Below are 20,208 nucleotides of genomic sequence, written 5' to 3' on the forward strand. Positions count from 1 at the left end.
CCCGGAGCCCCCCCTTCCCTCCCGCCCCCGCCGGTACCTGCGCGCGGCCCCGCGCGCCGCCGTCATGCCCCGCGCGCCCCGGCCTCCTCGCGCAGCCACGGCGCCCGCCCATTGGCCACACGACGCTTCTCCCCGCCCCTGCCGTCCGCCCATTGGTCGTCTTTCGCTCGACCCCGCCCTCCCCACACGCCCATTGGCCGCTCTCCCCACGGGCCCGCCCCCTTCGCGCGCCGCCGCTGAGCACCGCCCCCGCACATAGGCCACGCCCATCGGTGGGAGGGGGCGGGGCCCGGGTACTCACACGGGCCGCAGAACCGCCTCTTAAAGGGACCGCTGTGCTCCAGCGGCGACCTCGGCTGGCACAGCCGGGCTCCATGGCCGCCCCCGGCTCTCTCGCGCCCGAGGCCAGGACCCCGTAGGCCCCCCCCAACCCTTTCGAGACTCGATCCCCCTCAATTCCCTTAGACCACTCCCTCGGGCTTTCCAACCCCTGCAGATGACCCCTCCCTTGTTACCCCCAGCCCCTGCAGACCCCCTAAACCCTAACCGACTCCTCCCCTGGACCCCCCGCCCCTCCAGACCTCTCAGACCCTTCCACCAGAGCCCCCAACCCCTGCAGACCCCCCCCCCAATGAGCAGATCAGCCCAGCAGGTGCTTCAGCTTCTCTTTATTGATGGACAGTTGTGCTCTCCCACCCCAAGGCCCGTCAGAGTGCTGGGTGAGGGGGGAAGGGACTCTGGGATGGTGGGGGGACACGACTAACACAGGAGACAACGCTGTAGGGGAGCACGGGAAGCTCTTGCACGGAGCCAACACCCTCCTCCTGCCCCCATGCCCAAAATAACCGGAGAGGGGGCTGGATTCACTTCGGACTGGGCCTGGGGAGGTGTGTGGCCCCATGGGAAGGGGTGAGTAGCAGCTTGCCTCGAGTGAGGGGTCCGGCGGAACCATTGACCACACATCGCCTCTCTCCTTCCCCAACCCCCCAGAACAGGGCCGGGAAAAGGACATTTTACACCCTGAGGACAGTCACCAGGAACCTCCTATGCCGACTCCAACACACATCAAGGCAGGACTTCACTACGGGGGAGAGGTTTTTTAAAAAACTAAACACTTCAAGTATATTTCTTTTAGTGATTTAAGGTCTCTTGCCCCTGCTGCTGCTGCTGCACTGGGTGGTGTTTAGCAACCTACATCCACTCTAGGGACAAGGAGAACAGCGCAAGCAATGGCTGGTCTAATGCAAGAGGAGAGGGGGAGGGAAGGTGGGAAGGGAGGTGGGCAGGGGAAGGGAAGGCTGAGTCTGGTGCTCAGGGAACTGGCACCACACGCATGGTGTTGGTGTAGCCGGAGCCGGGGCGCCAGCCCGTCAGCACAATGACCAGGTCGCCGCTCTTGAAGAACCCACGGGCTTTGCCTGGGAGAGAAGAGAGAGGGGTCAGAGCCCAGGTCCACCCTGCCCCTCACCCACTTGTCACCAGCTCCCTGAGCCACCAAAGCTGCCTGCCCCACGGCAGTCGTGGCTCCTGGTGCGTATCAAGACATCCCCCCCACTTCCTGCTGTCCACCCATCTGCTTTGGGGTTCTCTGCCAACAGAGCCTGGAATTCCACAACGTAGGATTTGGAGGGGCTGGAGAACAGTCACCCTGTTCCAGGTTTCCCCTGTCTCTCAGAGCGATGAGTGTCACAGTTCCATCACTCACCACCTTAAAACCAACCTGATCTTCTGCAGAAACCCCTTCTAAGGCAGCTGTGACAAACCCACTGCCCTATTTCCCAATCGGATGCTGCTGAGCCCATGCAACTACCACGGGTTTCCCAACGGGATCCAGTTACCACACAGGCAGCCAGTTCCTCTCCCTGTCACCAGAGCCCACGTTCACCCCAAAGCCCCACCCAGGGCCCCCCCGTCACTCACCGACGTTCATTCCCAGGGTGACGCGCAGATCCACGTCCTCGGCCCAGGCGTCCTGGGCGGGGTCCTTGCAGAGCACGGGGAAGATGCCGCGGTACAGGTGGGCCTGGCGGGCTGTCTGCTCGTTGCGGGTGATGGCGATGATGGGGGCGCGCGGGCGGTACCGCGACACCAGGTGTGCTGACCTGCGGGGAGAACACACCCGGTGGAGCCCCACGTGCCGGCACTGCCGCCAGAGGGGACGGAGAGGACACTGTGTATGGCCAGCGGGAGCACAAGCAACCCACAGGGGCTCCCCAGAACCCCTGCAGGGACACGAGGGATGGCCACCCTAGTGACCATCTCCACAAGGAGATGCCAGCCAAGAGCCACTCACCCACCAGCTTGACACGGCTAAATTCCCAGTTAGGCAACTGGGCGGACACCACCTTGGCTCCCAGCTCAGCAAGTGCCACTGGGGTGTTTTGGTCCCCAAACAAGCCTTTCCTTGTCTGTGTTGCTATGTTAAACTGGCGAGGTGCCATTTATTCCAGCCTCTCCAAGCAGGCCTTGGCATCTCAACTGGGGTCCCTGCAAGTTCCCTCTGTTTTGAGGAGCTCCCGGTTTCTGGGATGGAAAGAGCTGGTGCCAGCAGCGCTCCCCAAAGCGTGCCAAGGAGGAAGCCATCTGCCTCCCAGCCACCTGCTGAAGCAGCAAACAGGCCGGTTGCTCCACACACAGCTCTGCTCCTGCACCCAACGGGAAGCAAATGCGACAGAGCCCAAAATTTATACTGGGAAGTTGGGCACAGAGGCCTTAAAATAGCAGCAGCACACCCTGGGTGGGGACTACAGCTTTCCTTTCCCTGGACACATCTGCAAACAGAAAGAGATTCAAACTGTAAGGCCACAGCGTCTACAGCTCCATCTTTCCAAGGGCCATGCCAGCATCTCCACTCGCTTCTGCAGCCTTGTTTAGTGGAGCCAAGCTCAGCCACACAGTTTGCTGCTCAAAGCAGGCAGCAGCAGATGCTCCAAGCACCCAACCACACATCCCAGCTCTCAGACAATCCTTCCCACGCTGTCCAAGCCGCCTCCCAGGAGCTCCAGGAGATCCACGTACTCAAAGGTTTAACTGAATCCACAGCTAAAAATATTCAAAAGTCAGAGTTCAAAATCTCTTTAAAAAGGTCAAGTGTAAGGCTAGAACCCTGGACAAAGATACCTTAGAAGCATGAGGGTAACCAGAACTTGACACTTATGGTTCCCTCACCTCTGCACAAAGTGGCTGCTCCAAATCATTTTAAGCTGTAAATTTAGGTGAAGGATTTACTGATGGTCCAGGTCTTCAGGTAGATTATGCCCAGCACACAAAACCACACCTCTGCTGCTGCTGCTCTACTGCTTTGGTGCGAATCCAGGGCGAGAAATCCTGATTTTCTTCCAGAAAGCAGCCTGAGACTTATGGTCAGACGTGCACTGGGAGGGGACAGCTGGAAGAGGAAATTTCCAAAGCTTTCCCTTTCCCTAACAACCCTAGGCTACACAGTCCCTCTTCGCTCCTTGGGCTCAGGCAAGCAGGGCTGATGCCTACAAAATTCAGCAAGGGACCAATAATTTGGATGCTATGAAAGGCCAAGGCCCTGAATTAAAAAAAAAAAAAAAAAAAAAAGTAGATTCTGCATCCACTGAACTTCTGCCTCACTGTTACATCGGCGGTTTCTTGCCAAGAAGTTTGAATTGGAGCTGCAACACTTATTTTCCCTTGGCTCTTCCAGCCGGCGCCGCTGGCAGAGCTGCCACTCACAGCAGCAAGAGGAAGCCGGGCTCGGAGCTGGTGCCACGCTGGCAGAGACAGGCTGAGGAACCCGGAGCACACGGATTGAGTCCATCTCCGAGGGACCAGCACTGCAGGCAGGCCTAGGCTCCCAGTCACTGCCAGAACCAGGTTCCACCTCTCTCTCAGGGTCGTGTTCTTGGGATCCTCCTTCCCCCACCCTGTCACGTAGTTGGCTTGACCTGGGGGAACCTGTTCCCTCCTACCTTCCAGACTTGGTGAGGACAATAATGGCCCCGCTGCAGCACTTGAAGGACGCTTCCACAGCGCCAACAGCAGCGGCCTCGGTGGGGTCGCAGTTGAGGGGGGTCAGACGGCGCAGTTCCTCAAACAACTGCCTGTGAAAGATGGCGGCTTCGGCCTCCCGGGCAATCTATAAGAGCAACACGCATTCGGGATGACAACACTCACAGCACCACTCGGGCAGCACAGGGAGGGCGAGGTGCTCTGTCACAACGTGGCACAGCAACACCATCACCACATGGCGAGCCCAGATTGAGCTCAACACACTGGGGTGACGCCACAGCACTCAGCCACCCCAACACCACATCCCTGGAGAGGAACCATTTGATTTCCCAGGTGTTCTTTTCCCAATGGTGGCACCTCGCCCTGTCGTGCCCACACTCAGGTGACACTCATGCCAACAACTGCCAGGCACTCTTGCTCTGCTCCTGCCTGCTGGGGTCCCTCCCTGGCACAAGTCAGCTCAGCCTACAGCAGTTACGCAAGGCCAGCACGGGCTGAATTCCTGCAGTGTTAGAACGCAGCGTGTTTTTGCCATGGAAAGGGCTGGCCCTGAGCCCCTCTCCGAGCCCTACCTGCCGGACTCGGTCAGGACTATCAGGGCTGCAGCTAAGCACTTAAAAGAGGCCTCCACCGCGCCCGCCGCCATGGCATCGGCAGGGTCCCTGTTGTTAACATTGAGCCGTAAAATCTCCTCGAAGAGCTGACGATGAAACATTGCGGCCTCGGCCTCCCGAGCGATCTGCAGCCCCCAGGGGAGGGAAGGAGGAGAACAGGAAAGAAGAGAAGGAAAGATATACCAGAGGAACATGAGATCACGTTAATTTGCCCAATCATCATAGTAATGCATGCAAGAGGGTATTAGGGTCAAGCTGTGAAACTTTTTGGCTCTCAGGTTGTGAGTTTGCTGAATGCAACCCAGACTAACATCCAGCACATCGTGTGAATGGCAGGCCCCAGTCACCAGGCAGGTATTCCAAAGGTGGCTATTCATTGCATTTTGGAGTCCTGTCAGAGCAGGTAAACAGACTGCTTTTCAAGAAACAGAGCAAGCCAGCTCAGAGTCAGAACTTATTTTGTTACAGCTGCTTATAACTCCCTTGAGAGACTCTTGTGCCACCTACCAGCCTGCCCACAGTCCTGCCTGTTATTCCTCAAGAATCTCTGTGGCTTCCTTTCATACTCTCTTAACACCACAGAGCTCTGCTGTAACAGTCTTCATGGAGCCAACGTGCAAATAGTGCACTTTTAACATGAGCCCTCAAGGTGGGACACTGGTCCTTCTCAGCTTTGTTAGATTTAGTTTAACTTGAGAGCAAATAAAGGTTTAGTTTAACTTGAGAGCCAGTAAAGTTTCACCTCCAAGTGGGATATCAATTTCCCTTCTGGTAATAAGAAACAAACAGGAACAAGTCTTCCTTACAGGGTTGTCACAATGTGGATGTTGAGGAGTTTGTACAGTGCCAGACGTGACAGATGAGGGGGACACAGGCACAACTAAGGACTTTCTGTTCCTGCTGAGCATTGGCAACAGGTTCAGTAACCTGCTCATCCCAGCACCCCGGGAATCACTCACGCCAAAGACAACTCCCATCTCAGGAGGCTGCATTAGCCCCTGACAACCCGATAAAGAAGGCTTGCAGAGACCAGAAAAGCGTGCAAAGGTTGACCATGTTCAAGGACAACTTCATCCAGTTATTTCAGAAAGGGAGCAGCCACTACACAAAGCACAAGTTCCTGTTTAATTAGAGATCAATGTGTCATAGTGAAAGCTTTGGAGTTAAAAAGTCAAGAATTTTCCTACTCCAGTGTTGATGATTTATTTTATATGATGCTGGGAATTATCCCTTCCACAGCTATCAGTTTAAGCCAAAGTAGTTAAGTATCTTATGTCTAAAAATAACAGGACACATGGGGCAGGCCAGAATAGCAGGCTGGTGCCAACTTGTCCTCAAGCCGTTTGTTACTGCTGGCTTTAGATAAAATGGGAGTATTTGCCCCAAAACATTCACTCCAAATGCAGGAGCTGGGAGCCAGGCAGTTTATCTTCAGCCCTGGTACAAAGGCAGCAGCTCTGTGTAGCACACAGGGCAAACCCAAGCTTAGCAGGAAGCCTGCATTCCCCAGCTGTAATGGAACATGGGAATACATGTGTCTGCTTTGGCATGGCTGCAGAGGGACAGCAATCCTTAACTCCACCCCAAAGCTGGATCTGCTCATGCAGGAATGGCTATACAGGGTTGGTGCATGGTTGGAAATACCAGGGAAGGTGGGAGAAAGGGAAATGGAGTGGCTGTTTAAACCTTGGTCCCCTCAAACAGCATGGACAGGTGGTGTTTGAAGACCAATGTGGATCATGGACTTGAATGGGAAGGAAGCCCACTCCCATTAGCAGGAATCAGCCTGCCCAGTATTTGGAAGCTTACCACTTAGGTGGAAACACCCCCTGCTCTGGCCATGCTGCAGGTCTCCAGGCTGTGGTTACTCAGGGCATTATTGCTGGGCTCGACTAACACCAAGGGAAACAGCTCAGAGGAAAGATCCTGGCTGTTCTGGGACGTGCTCCTACCATCAGAGTTGGCACCTTGCTGCCTGGAACATCTTACATTCAACAAAGGGAATCTGTGTTTCAATTTCTGCACTGAGGGTTAAAGCCTTCAGTGTTTCCCCAGGGGCTGGTGGAATGAACAGCACTATCCCCAGGTCTGCAGGAAGAGGGAAGCAGGTGCAACAGGTCCTGAACTCAGGCTACAGCTACAACACAACCTGCCCAGGCCAAGGAATTAATGCCAGGATGAAAACCCAGGTGTAAGGTTTGCTGCAGCAAGTTCCCAACTCTTGGTAGGAAGTCAACCCTTGTGATTTAAGGGGTGGAAAATGAGGGAGAAGCTTTTAGATGAACTGTTAGCATTTGGCCTGGAAAGGAGCTGTCACTGCCCAGTCATCATCAAGTCATATTTTGCATTTGCCTCGTGCAAAAAACACCACTCCATATTGAGATAAAAGTTATTTAGGTAACACACTGCAAACCAACACTGGCTGAGTTGATTAATCTATAAAATCTGAACTGCAAATAAAACTGGTGAGAGTTAGAACTGGTGAGAGTTATCACTGCTGTGATTCACAGCACTGCTAACTGGGGAGCAGCAACACTTGTAGGTACTTGACATCAGGCTTTTATCAGCTGAAACTTGAAGCAGAGCAGAGGTTTCTGGCAGTTCAGGCATGTAAAAATATGGTGCTGTCAGTACTCATGCAACAAACCCCCCCAACACGAGCACACATCAGGTGCTGAATGCAGCAGTGCTGTAAACCAGCCTCAGGAGCCTCCCCCACCCCTCCCACACTGCAGTCAGCCAAAACCTTTCATTATCTACAGATAAACTGCTTAAGCAGCTCCTTGACCTTGCAGAAGTTTAAGGCATTAATATGCCACTGTAATAGGACAGTGGACGAAACTTCTATCAAGGTAATGGCAAAACCCCCTTTACCCTGTCCTAAGCAAAAAGAAATGGGAAGTTTCATATGCCAGAGCAGCTCTCGACTCTGCCTGACAACAGTTTGGAGCACAAAAACCGAGGTGCCAGGCCCTCAGGACCGTATTTGGTCGATAAAAACCCACCCACAGCAGAACGTGAGCAAAGAAATGCCAATTTTGGGCGGCTGGGCACATTTTGGTCCCCGTGTGCCCGGCCCAGGGCAGGGCGGGGCGGCGCTCACCGCGTGCTGCATGCGCACGGCCTCCAGAGGGTAGTCGCCCTTGGCCGTCTCCCCGGACAGCATGATGCAGTCTGCGCCGTCCAGCACCGCGTTGGCCACGTCGCTGCCCTCGGCGCGCGTCGGCCGCGGCTTCTTGATCATGCTCTCCAACATCTGGAAGAGAGCAACCCGGAGAGGTCGAGATGCTGCCAAAGGAAGCGGCTGCTTTTTCATTAGTGCACTTCAGTGCTCTTGATAGGGTGGGCAGAAAGTGGGATGCAGCCTAAGAACTCTGGGACAGAGTTCTGGGACAGACTCTCTATGGAACAGAGAGGTGCCTGGTCCCTAAATCAGCTTTGAATTTAAGCAAGGAAAACAACCTATTTAGTTTTGTACCCACTATACATTTATTCCTTTTCCAGGGAAATTTAACCTACAGAACATCCCAGACACGACATTCCAACTTTTTATTAAACTTTCCAGCATAAGGCTTGGACCAAGGAACCCAGAGCTCTTTAGAGCAGAGTGTGGCATTACACGTATTTTTGGAAGCTCAGATCCAGTCATACATTCCCAAATTTGGGCTTTTTACATCTAGAAATCAGAAAGAGCAAGGTCTGACCCAATAAAGTCACCTTCATCCAGCACAGTATTTCAAATGTTTTAGATAATATAAACAGGGATATAAAGTCACAACAGCCAACTCCACGAGCTTCCTAAGCATCCACTCTCAAGAGAGTGAAAAACAGGACAGCTTTCCATGAGGTCAGCTCTTCCTAACACTTCTCCACACATCCAAGCCTGTCCAGCTCTCCTGTCTTCCTCAGCTTTCCCCAGCTGGATCTCACCATTGTGCAAACACCACTCATATCCCATGGGGCACTGCCTGAGGCAGCATTCCAGCTGCATTTCAGTAGCAATACAGGCAAAAGAAGGAGCATAGGCCACTGTACATCCAGAATTTTGTCTGATGACTACTGTCCAGGGACTGTGTTTGCTTCCACAGCCTGTGCGCAGAGCAAGCACAGCAGGAAACCAGCTCTCTCAGTGCCTGAGGACTGTCTGCATGTGATCCCTACTGCTCCCAGAATAAGGAGATGGATCTTTCAGTCAGTTCCTTCAGGTGCTGCAGTGTGGGTGCATCTTGTAAGACACCTGGAAGCCTGGGCAAGTCTTCCCTATCAGGCACAGATGTGATGCCACAAGATGCCAAGGCAAATTGCGCCAGTTTTCCCCAGAATATGTTCAGTCAGCCCAAAAGGCTCATTATCTCATGATGTTTTGAGGTGTAAAACCTTCAGCAGGCACCCAAGAGGTCCTGTAGCCTTACTGGGGAGGTTCCCAAACACAGAAGTGCCTCAACATGAACTCCTCAGCTATGAGCAAAACCTCTTCGCTCTTGGCATCTCACTGTCTAATCAACGCCACCAAGCCATGGCAGCTCCCAATGTTCCCTCCTGGCCAGATTCCGGCCATGAGGAGCCAATGGTGTATTTCCAGTACCTGAGTGGCACAGATGATGGGTTTGCCAGCCCTGTTGCAGCGCCCAATCATCATCTTCTGGGCGAGGAAGACTTTTTCAGCCGGGATCTCGATTCCCAGGTCACCGCGGGCCACCATAATGCCATCGCTGGCCTCCATGATCTCATCGAACCTGACAGCGAGACAAGAGCTGTGTTATCCCATTTGTTCTGCAAAGCACCCTTCCATCTGCTCTGTCCTCCTCTTCTGGAAGGGAGCATCGATGTAGAGCACCGTCAGCACACGGCCTTTCCACGGCCTGTTTGTGTTCCTGCAACGCCAAGGAAGGAGGAAGAAAGCCAAGACCGAGGCACAGCACACATTCAGTGCTACACAAAGCTGTCTAAAGCTACAGAAAGGGAGCGTGAGTTGATTTATTTCAGTCTGACAAACCTGAAGTGCCCCCTGCCCAAAGCTCACCTGCGCACACCCTCGTGGTTCTCGATCTTGCTGATGATCTTGATGTTCTTTCCCTTCTCCCCCAGCACCTTCCTGACAGCGTGGACGTCGGAGGCTTTGCGGATGAAGGAAGCAAACACCATATCCACGTTCTGCTCCACACCGAATTTGAGGTCCTGAATGTCCTTTTCAGAGACGGCGGGCAGGTCGACGGCAGCGCCGGGCAGGTTCACGCCCTTCTTGCTGCCGAGCATCCCGCCGTTCTCGACCTCAGTCATGACATAGTCCTTGCCTGAAACACGTGTTCCCACAGTCAGTGCTTGCCAGGAAGCTCCCACTACTGGCTCCCACCTCCCCTGCCTGGGAACAGCAGTTCCAACAGCAACACACAAGATAAAAAAGAACAGCATGTCCCTTCAGAGCATTTGTGTACCATATGAGCTCCCAACCCACCCTTGGGAAGGTAACACACTGGTTTAAAACAACTTCTACGTGTTCTTGGAGAAGATGACAATTGTTTTGTGCGGGAGGTTGGCAATGTCTTCCCCCCAAAAGGCTCCCAGACTGCACCTCTGCACACAGGAGCCCTGTTACACCAAACTGAGCAGCTCAAAAGCCTCACCTCAGTGTCCATACACGCTCAGGGATTAGAGGCTCCAGCACTTTAGGGAGCACTATAAAGGGAATATCATGGAACTACCCTTGCCTCTAAATTCCCAGTTAAAGCAGGTTCTGTCTCTAACCACAAAACTCAGGGTCTGTCCTGTAGAACTAGTTAAATCCTGCATTAAGAGCATGAATTAGCTTGGCTGAACAGGCTTTGATCATGAGCTGTGGTATGGCCCTACAACATGTCTCCCTTTGAAGAGAGGTTTTAGAAGCCAGTCCAGGGAAATCCAGCTAAAGTTAGTTTTTGGGAAATTCCTACACTTAAAGGAGAGAAGGTTTGGTTTTAAGTCTCACTACAGCATCAAGAACCATGTCCTCCTTTCTTTAATACACAACTGCAAGCTAAAAAGCAGTTACTGGAGGGATAGCACAAACATGTTCCAAGAAAAAACCAAGCAGGCATAACAGGAATGGCTGTTACCCACCTTTCTCCTTAACCAGCAAGGAAATCAGACCGTCATCCACGTAGATTTTGCTGCCAACATCTACGACCTTGATGAGATTCTTGTAGTCCAGCCACAGCGTGTTCTCGTCGCACTTCTCCATGAAGGCATCGTCCAGGGTCACTTTGAGCGGTGAGCCCCTCTTCAGCTCCACTTCTGCTGTGCCACTCTGGGTGTCAAAACGTGTGTCAGCAAAACCAGGAAAAACCAGCACACAACTACCTCCCAGCCTGCAGCAGTTCATCCAAACTTTTGGTAGGTGTTGTGTTACCTCGTTTCCTAGGATATTTTTTGTTTGGAAAAGGCCACGAGCTTAGCATAACTAGTCTCATGAGGTGAAGAGTGTGGGATAAAAAACGAGCAACTTACTCCCTTAATGAGTCCAGTTCGGATTTCAGGTCCCTTGGTGTCCAGTGCAATAGCCACAGGTCTGTAGGTGATGGGATCAGAGGCAAAGCTCTCTGTGGCTTCTCGCACGTTCTTGATTGTGCCCTCATGATACTGGCAAAGAAAAAGAGATGGGAATGTTCAGACCATTTCTACTCCACTGCTTATGGAAAAGATTCTGAGACACTGCCCAAGCTGAGAGCTTTGCTTTCACATGATGCTCAGTTTCAGTTCTATCTTCAAAATTTAATCCAGACTAAGCTTCCAGAAAACCAGAGTGTAAGGATAAGGCTTTCCTGTCATGAAGGTAGAGTATGGAAATTATCTGGCTGTGCCCTCAGTTCTAATTCCAGAAGGACAACTCAAGGAGAAGCCCAGAGGCCCGGTTGAAGTGATTTTCCATCAGGAGACACGCTTGCCAATTGGAGGTGGTTTATCAACCAGCAGGCCTTTAGGAGCCACATTTCCAAAAGTTTTGCTGAACACCTGTCTATTCAACACAGCAGAACATCATCAGATGGATAACTGTGTGCATGGAAAGACACCTGGATGGCAGAAGAACGTCACAGCTCAGCCACTCTCACACGTGCCTGTGCTCCTCCCCCATTCAGGGCACCAAAGGGAAGAGGCCATTCCCCACTCCCTTCATTACCAACTCCCACACACACTTCTAGCCTGACCCACAATCAGTCCCACAGGTGGACAAGCCTTTCATTATCTCTTTGGCTGAAATTTCCCCAAGGGATAAAGGATTTGCAAAGGCGATGTTATCCACGTATATATTTACATTTTATTTCAGAAGCCAAAGCAATCACAGCAGGAGTTCAGTGCTGCAGCACCACAAACCTGGCTTCCAAACCTCCACATGTATAAGAGCATTTTGCTAATGCTGCCAGTTTTGGGACAGTTTCCTGGGAAAAATCACATCCTAATCCTTCAAATGTGCTTTGAATGGCCAGCAGATCAGTTCATTTTACTTGTTCAAACAACATTAAGAGATAACCTGAACTATTTACAACTAGAAGAGTTGTGTAACACTTGACAGACTGTTGTAGATAAGAAATACCCTTTCCCCTCTCTGTACCCATAGTGACAGAGTTTGACCTGACTCGCCTGAAACACCTGGCTCCCTTTGATCTGACTTCACCTGGAACATCCGTCTGCCTCGTGACACTCATGCCCTCAACATGAGCCCTGCACATCAACCTGAGTATCTCAGGGGCAATAATCCAGTGCCAGGAAGGTGAGGCTGGAAAAAGCCGCGCTAAAGTTCACATGTATGCCCTTGGCCAGAGATAACCAACACCTGATAACTCCTCAGGACAGGAAAATGATTAAGTTTATTGACCGAGTGTGTGAGCTGGGACTGAGACGGCCCTGACCCTTCCAGGTACCGCAGCCTGGGATGCAGCACAGCAACCAGAAACCATGCCTGAGTGGTCCCATTAAACTTATCTGATCCCAGGCATCTGGGATTTTTCCATTTTAGTTTGATATCAAGGACTGCCTGAGCCTGACTTCCTGAAGAGTTATATATGCAGAATGGGAATGCAGGCAGAGCTGGAAGTAAAAGCCATTTTTACTCTATGTAAAAGGGTGGCAGGCAGGTGCCAAAGCACCTCTGTCAAAGTTGAATCCCCAGTTAATACTTTGGGGTGGACACCAGAACTGAAGCACTTGTGACAGACAAAAACTCTGTGGGGCTTCACTGGAAACTGCAGCTTTTGAGAAACCAAGAGGGGACACAAACTTAGGACTGGCCACAGCTGATGGTCCCACTCCACAAGAGATGACAGCTGGACCAGAGCCTGCAGTAACCCAACCTCATCTGTTTGAAATGTGCAATTAGACCTCACCCAAAGCCACACTCCCTGTCCTCAACCTCAGCCAACAAGCTCACAGACCACAGCAGCCACTCTGCTGGGCAGTAACGGTGTGAAAATTCCCAGTTTCAGCCTGGCCACCAACTCCCTGATGCGTCACCTGGCCCAAGAGCCACCCGGCTGCAGGACTTGACTACCAGGAGGCAGAGTTGCTCCACACTTTCTCCAAGCAGATTTCCCAACTGCAGGCCCTGCACAGATGCTATCCCAGGGTGTTTAGTCAAGGTCGGACAGTTGCCCCCAGTTAAGTGTCAATTCTGACACTGCCTTATGCCCTTTAAAGGCCAGTGAGGGTGAAAGGCCAAGCTGTTACCCACTACGAGGCTTACGGGTCAGTAAGTAAAGCCACCTACAGCTGCTACTGGGTGACATTTTGAGAGCTGGAAAGGAGTCAGGGTTAAAAAAAAAAAAACTCAGCAGAAAGGCAACCTGGAATGGGATCCTCAACTCTCCCAGTATCACTAAGGACCTCAGCTATTTATAGCAGTAAGGGCTTGTCTATCATGGAGAATGTTGGTTTCTTTTGACCTTACTCTTCTAAGGTCACCATGCCACGTCCCAGGACCCTCCTGAGAGCCGGGAATGCAACTGGAGCAGCTGGTGAGCCAGAAAACTCAGTAGTTCATTCTTCCCACCGGGCAAAGTAATTACATCAAATCACTAACGGATCCCTTTTGAGACAGGGTTATTCACTAATGACCTGCTTGCAAAATCCCCAGCAATGAAAGAAGAAGTGAGATGAACTGATAGTGTGACCTCCTGCTGAGGTGCAAAACAGCAGAAGCAAAACAGGGGCAGGTGTTTTTGGCTTCTGCTGCTTCTTTGTGCAGTGAACAGCAGCATATGAGGAAGAACTGAAGTATTTCATGGCAAGCAGTTGGCACACAGTGCTAAATCCCAGTTACCTGGCTTCCTGGTGCAGGGAAGGGCGTGGAACCAACCTGAACTGCTTTCAAAATGGCTCAGAAAACACACCTGAATGTTATCAGCAATTACGCAGGCTCGGTATGTACAGTGTGCTTTCCCCAAAAGCAGAGCTATTTTGCCTTCCCACACCAAGGCTGGTCTGGATAAAGCTGGATTTCCCTCTTCCATAAGGGACAGGGGCAGCAGACACACACACAGCCCAGTCAGGGCTGTATGAGCTCAGACCCCACCCTTACCTCATGGGTGCCGTGAGAGAAGTTGAGGCGGGCAACATTCATTCCAGATTTAATCATTTCCTTCAGCTTCTCCACAGAGCGGGAGGCTGGGCCTAGGAGGAAGAAATAGTTTGAACATTAACTTTGTAAAAATAATGAGGTAACCCACACACACCAAGGTGTTTCATGTGGAAGAGAAAAGGTAACTGGATACAGGCTTGCTCAGTATTGCAGCAGCAAAGGTTGTTTTAACTTGCCCACAGAACCCAAGCAATTCCCATTTCCCTGGGTACTGGAATCACTCCCAGCAGTACCATGGGTTAGGCACACATGGGAAAGTCGTGTTCCTTCACCACACAAGTTCAGCCCTGGCAAGGGATGAAAGCTGGATCCCTCTCACAATTTCCCTAACAGGTTTGGGTTCTTGCTGCAATTCTCCCCTATCCAGGAATCACCTACCAATGGTGCAGATGATGCCAGTGTTCCTGGCGGTGGTGGGCTCCGAGTCGATGTCCAGGCGGCACATGTGCTCCAGGAAGGTGTCTGCCATGGCAGCATGGAGCTGCTGAGTCTGGATGAAAGCGGTCCCTGCATCATGGTGCTTCGACATGGTTGCTCGATTCCTGTGTCTGTAAGGGAAGAAAGCGGTGCCAGGTTTGGGAATCACCCCGACCTGCCCAGCAAGCAGAGACACCAACACACCCACGTGATGAATATGGAGGTAACGAGAAAGCTGCTACTGGGTCAGATTTGATGTTCCTACTTGAGAGTCTTAACAGGCAAGACACATTTCTATTTCCATGTCATCCCCCACATGGACCACGCAAAGCTCACCTGCCTTCTATGCAGATGTTCCCTTCATAGCTTCTCTTCATTGCCAGTCTTCCCTTGGAGCTACACAACGCAACAAAATTCAAGCACTTGAGTGCGCAGGCAGAGGTTCTGCCTCCTCCCTCCCAGCTCTCCAGTCATTCCTCTACAAGCCTCGACTGCTCTTCCCATCCCAGCTGGGACCGGGGCAGCTCGGCACTGGCGTGACTGTGGCATGCCCAGACACGGGCAATCCTCTGCCCAGAGCACCTAATCGTGGCAAAGCCTGCCTAAGCCTAAACCCCAGTCTCTAAGCCTGGACAAGCAAGCAGACTTGAGTTGATTAAACACAACACCTTGGCAAAGAACATGTAAAAGACTGAAGATTTCTTTAAAACGTTCAAAGTCCCTCTTCGACTGAAGACACTGCGGGTCTCCCCTGCCCCTTGCACTCCTTCTCACCCAGGGCAGCTGAAAACCAACATAAAGTTTAAAACTGGTTATTTCTGCAAAATTTGGATTAAAAGACCTCTCTGAACTCAGGCTGCTTGGCTCCTCAGGACTAGAGCATCCCCACAACAGCAGGAACAGCCCATAACCCCAGGAGGAAGCTGAGCTGAAGCTTAACTGTCCACTGGGATGGCAGAACACTCATTTCCCAGCAGTGCTGGTGCCCCCAGGCATTTCTAATTGCAGTAATTTTGTTCTCAGGTAAAAGCGGCAACTAAAAGCTCTTTGTTTCTTGGACCTGCCCAGGTGAGAATCCAAAAGCCTTGGTAAGGGAGGGATGCAAGGTGGTGGCTAGTGGCACGGACAGATCACACATTTTGGCTTCAAATATTAGTCTGACTTCAAACTCCATCCCCTGGGCATGCAGGGGATATTCACAGCAGGCATGAGCTGCCTTCTTCAAGATGTGCTTGTAGAAATGTGGGTTGTGGCTCAGCTAAAGGCTGGGATAGAGCAGGGACTGAGCAGGGTTTTTGTTCTGCCCACTCCAGGCAGATAAAGCCCCCCAGTAACCCATCGAGCATGTGAGAGGCACACACCAGCTCAGCAGGCTCAGCTCTGACAGAGGCACTAACAGGCCCAAAATCTCTGTCAGAGCTGAGAAGGACAGCTGTGCCCTCTCGGCCTGCCCTGAGCCAGCCGGTGCCGCAGCGGCTCCTCCCCTGCTCCGCAGCCCTTCCTCACGTAGCTCACGTCCCGCTCCTCGCGCAGCCAGCCCTGACTCACCATCGCCGCTGCCATGCGGCACAGGGCGCCCAGGCCACACAAAACCATAATTTGACCTGGCAAAGCCTCTTTCCCCTCAGCCCTGCCAGAAGCTGCTGATTCACTGGAGTCACTACACGAAGGTCTGCCCACATGAAAAGCCCAACGAAGACTCCTTATTATAGGAAAACCCTCTGGTCAGCCCTGAAACATTGTTGTTTCAGCACTCTAACACTTGCTGCTGCATCCTCCGACACCTGCAGCGCAGCGCCGGCTTCTCTAGATGCCAAAACCAACAAGCCTTTGCTGGGAAATCACCTCCATGCACAGGCAAGCAGGTCTGCACAGCTTCTGGGAACACGAGGAATAGGGAACAACGGGATCCTGACACAGAAACTGGAATAGGGAACAACGGGATCCTGACACAGAAACTGCACCCGCAGCGTAACTTGGAAGTTTATAACAATAGCAAGGTGAACTCTCCCTGCCTCATGGAAATCCCCCACTCACTCAAGTCATTTGCAAACACAACTTTAAGCCCTCTAAAGTTTTTATAAAGAGAAAGGAAAAGTTCACTTCCCAGTCAGAATCTCCTTCATAACTTTCCAGCAGTTCAGTGAGCTCAGAAAAGGTAACTGGAGACATCATGACCTTGTCCAGGGGCGAGAGCAGAAACGCAGGAGCCAAAAAGTGTCCCAAACACCCATCTGCCCCCAGTGCCGGGCCCACGACCAGCAAAATTCACTTCTTAGTGCTCCCTCCGGCCTCCCATCACAGCACATTTACAAAGCAGCGATTGAATTCTACTGGAATGACCAGTCTTATATTTATAACAGGAATGTCTGGCATTTCCCACCACTCTGCTTTTTATAAAATCAGAGGAGCAACGACTTCAAGGACACCTGAAAACAGAGCTCTCAGTCTGGGCTGAGCACAGAAGGGGGGTAAGCAATACCCTACAAAGCCTGTATGCTTCCAGCACTGAATAAATCTGAATTCCTTCCTTGAGGAATAATGATTAAATCCCCACGTTTATTACTTGGGCTGCCTGTGCTACAGGCAGGGCATCTCAATGATGTCTGGTATCTCCCCAGCTCCTGAATATTCCAGAATGAGCCGTTTGAAGTGAGGACTGGTTTTGCAGTGCCAGGTGACTAATTCCAGCCAGCTCACCCCACTGGTCAGCCAAGAAAGCCTAAAATCACAGCACCTCCAGATGTGCCCTTGGGGATGGAGAAACGAGAGGGAGCAGCAACCCCCACCCCGGCAATCCCCACCCAGGGCCAAGTCTGTTATCGGTGACAACGGGAAGTAGAAGCTCCAGCAGGGACTGGGACTGTCCCCAGGCCACACCGGCAGAGCTGTGTCACTGCCTGGAGGAACTGCAGCAGGAAGGGGGGGCGGGGTCCTCCTGGGGGGGTGATGGTTCTGGATTTACAGCTCAGCCTCACTTACACAATCTCTCTGATGCTGCAGAATGACGCTGCTCATGCCCAGGGCCCTCAGCTAGAGGCAGAAATGGTTTGAGTTAGTGCTTAGGCCAGGGTTATGAAACCAGGCAGGCCTTCAGATTGCCAAAAAAAGATTACGAAAACATCAGCTTTGCTCATTCCAGAGGCGAAAGGCACTCGACAGCAGAGAAATGCAGCTGCTTGGTATCCCCTCTTGAGGGAGGGAGCACAGCACGAGGTGGTGTCGCGACGTTACGTAAGTACAAAATGGCCACCCCAAAACACCTCTCCTTTTCTGCAAGCCTGGATGGGACCCAGAAGCCACCACCTGCTCCTGGCTGGCCAAAGCTTCCCCCGGCAGCGAGCTGGGGATCCACGGGAGGAGAGCCCCACAAAAGGGATCGCTCTCCAGCTTTTAGGCAATGGAAAAGGAAAGTCAGGCCCGGGAGACAGCAGCACTTTCCCTGTGTGCTGCTGGCTCAGCCGAGCTGCCCTCCCCGCAAGGCAAACGCATAGAGTAGGCTTAACTAAAAAAAATAAGGAGAGGAGGCGACAAGCATCGGATGTTTGGTGAGGAGAAAGACTTATCTCGAGGGTATTTGTAGGACACACCTACAGGCTTAACCTTGCAGAGGACAAGGAGCCTTTCAGCCCGGCAAAAAGCACCTGGCTGCCTTCAGGCAAGCTGTTAAAACCTGCTTTACATGATAAAAGGAAGCTTTGGGTCTTTTTTTTAACATTTAAACAGGTGGAAGTGTAGCTCCCTGCGCTGCATGCCCACTCCAGGATGAAGGTCGCTGCACGTGGCAGCGCCCCGGTACTGCAGCCCCATTCCCTACGTGCCATCCATCACCACATGCTGCGGCTCCATCTTCCCCTGGGAAAACAACGGGAGATAAAGGAGCAGCACGTGCTCCGTCCGGCCTGGGAAACGTCTTGTTCCCACCAAATTCAATTATCAGCTTGGCGGGTGCAAAGGGAATTAAGGCCGGTGGTGGATCACGCGGGCTAACAGCAAGGAAGGTTTTAATAATATTTACAGCTTCTGGTAGATAAAGGAGTAGGTAATCAAAAAAATGCAGGCTGCCGCAGACTCCCCAGGGTGGTTATCTACCCAAAGCGAAGTTTCTCGGAAGGGTTTCACAGGCAGAAGTCCCCGGTTCAAGCACGTGGCTCCCAGCAGCGCTTCCTGCCTCGGCACAAAAACCTCTCGCTTAATCCGGTGATGGGCTGGAAACCCGCCGGCATCAGCCAGGCTCATTGGGCCATCAAACTTCTCTAAATTAGCCTAAATTCTGCTTTATAAACGGGATATCGAGCATGAAATTATGCGCTTTGGAGTGATTTTTTTTTTTTTATTGAGCACTCCTGGTTGTACAACAAGTCCCAGGAGGTGTCTAAGTAACCAAAAAACCTCTTTGTCATCCTACCTCTGAGCCAAGGCAAGATATGATGAGCAGCAGTAAGAAAGTTAACACATTAGCATCACAAAAACCTCTGTAAAACACTGATTTTTTTGTTAACCTGGGCCTCGACGATACTAAGTTCCCTTATCAGGACAAAGCAGGTTTTCAGAGATTGCATTCTACTTTTCTTAGTCTGAGGAGACAGTCGGGAGGTTGCCATTGTCCGCCGACAAAAGCCCTATTCATGCCCCGGTAGCCCCGCACAGAGGGTTTAAACACGTTTCAGAAGTTTTCGCAGTTCAAGAGACTGTCCAAATCAACTGGACGCGTTTAAGCAGGCACAATTATGGCGGAAGATTAATTATCTTTGCGGGGGGGGGGGCGGGAAGAGGCTGCAGCATCACTGGCGAGTGCAGCGAGCCGGTCACTGATTTAAAGTCAGAGCCGCTCGAGGGAACCGCCGGCTCTTACGTGAGTGCGGGCGGGGGGGGAGGCCGGACTGGCCCCGGCTGCCTCTGACTCAGCCTCTGGCGGCTCCTCGGGCACAGCCCGGCCAGCAGGACCCAGCCGGGAGCTGCCACCCAGCCCCGCGCTCCGTGTAACCGCGCGGCCATCCCCCGTGCGCGGCCCCGGCTCCACGGACCGACCCCCCCCGCGCCTCCCCGTGCCCGGAGCGGGCGGTGCCCGGTGTGGGGTCGCGAGAGGATGCTCGGAGCGAAGTTTCCCAAGTGCGGGGGGTTCCCGGTGCGGGGTCGTGGGGGGGATGCTCAGAGCGGGCGGTTCCCGGTGCGGGTCCACGAGGGGGGATGCTCGAAGCGGGCGTTCCCCGCCGCGGGGTCTCGGGGGATGCTCGGGAGGGTCGCGCGGCCGAGGCGGCCGCAGGCCACGTGCTCGGCACCGCGAGCCTCCCGCGCGCCCCTCCGGCCCCCAACCGTCCCATGGGGCGCGCGCCCCCTCCCCTCAGCCGCCGCCTGAGGGGGCCCCTCTGCCGGCGGCGGTTAACGGGGTTAACGGGGTTAACAGCGGTACCACCGCGGCCGCCCCTCAGGCCGCCGTTACCTGCCGCCGCTCAGCCGCGTCACGAATCGCTGCTGCCTCTCCAAGCGCCGCCGCCGCTCTGCGCGCCGCCCCCGCGCCCCGTCAAGGTGATCCCGGCCGGCCGCAGCACCGCCTCCTGCGGATCCCTCCGCCGCCCGCCCCGCCGGGAG

The 20,208-nt window shown here is 53.0% G+C and overlaps 1 protein-coding gene across 3 annotated transcripts; it reads right to left on the bottom strand.

Annotated features, from left to right (window-relative positions):
• Window positions 1–651: 651 nt before the first annotated feature.
• Window positions 652–20,194, bottom strand: PKM (pyruvate kinase M1/2). 3 transcript variants are annotated; one of them, XM_027724034.1, is made up of 11 exons: window positions 14,953–15,007; window positions 14,578–14,747; window positions 14,140–14,231; window positions 11,076–11,207; window positions 10,689–10,875; window positions 9,616–9,886; window positions 9,178–9,328; window positions 7,696–7,848; window positions 3,939–4,105; window positions 1,921–2,102; window positions 652–1,418 (listed from the first exon to the last, which is right to left on the bottom strand). In XM_027724034.1, the coding sequence occupies exons 1-11, from the start codon at window positions 14,991–14,993 to the stop codon at window positions 1,312–1,314; spliced, it is 1,653 nt and encodes a 550-aa protein (XP_027579835.1). In that variant the 5' UTR covers window positions 14,994–15,007; the 3' UTR covers window positions 652–1,311. The 3 variants fall into 3 exon arrangements, with proteins under 3 accessions (XP_027579835.1, XP_027579826.1, XP_027579844.1); XM_027724025.1 differs by lacking the exon at window positions 3,939–4,105 and adding an exon at window positions 4,551–4,717; XM_027724043.2 differs by lacking the exons at window positions 3,939–4,105; window positions 14,953–15,007 and adding exons at window positions 4,551–4,717; window positions 20,060–20,194 and having other exon boundaries at window positions 1,312–1,418.
• Window positions 20,195–20,208: the final 14 nt, after the last annotated feature.

The sequence above is a fragment of the Pipra filicauda genome, unplaced genomic scaffold (genome assembly GCF_003945595.2).
Source record: "Pipra filicauda isolate LSUMZ 115617 unplaced genomic scaffold, ASM394559v2 scaffold287_size946512_pilon, whole genome shotgun sequence".
Classification (NCBI taxonomy): Eukaryota; Metazoa; Chordata; class Aves; order Passeriformes; family Pipridae; genus Pipra; species Pipra filicauda.

What these genes read in the sequence shown, in the direction of transcription:
- PKM (XM_027724034.1), bottom strand. Translation starts at nt 14,993, where the DNA reads ATGAAGAGAAGCTATGAAGGGAACATCTGCATAGAAGGCAG. An exon ending in AACATCTGCATAGAAGGCAG is followed by an intron (nt 14,748 to 14,952) that starts GTGAGCTTTGCG and finishes CTTCCCTTACAG; the next exon opens with ACACAGGAATCGAGCAACCA. An exon ending in TCTCTCACGGCACCCATGAG is followed by an intron (nt 11,208 to 14,139) that starts GTAAGGGTGGGG and finishes TTTCTTTGCCAG; the next exon opens with TATCATGAGGGCACAATCAA.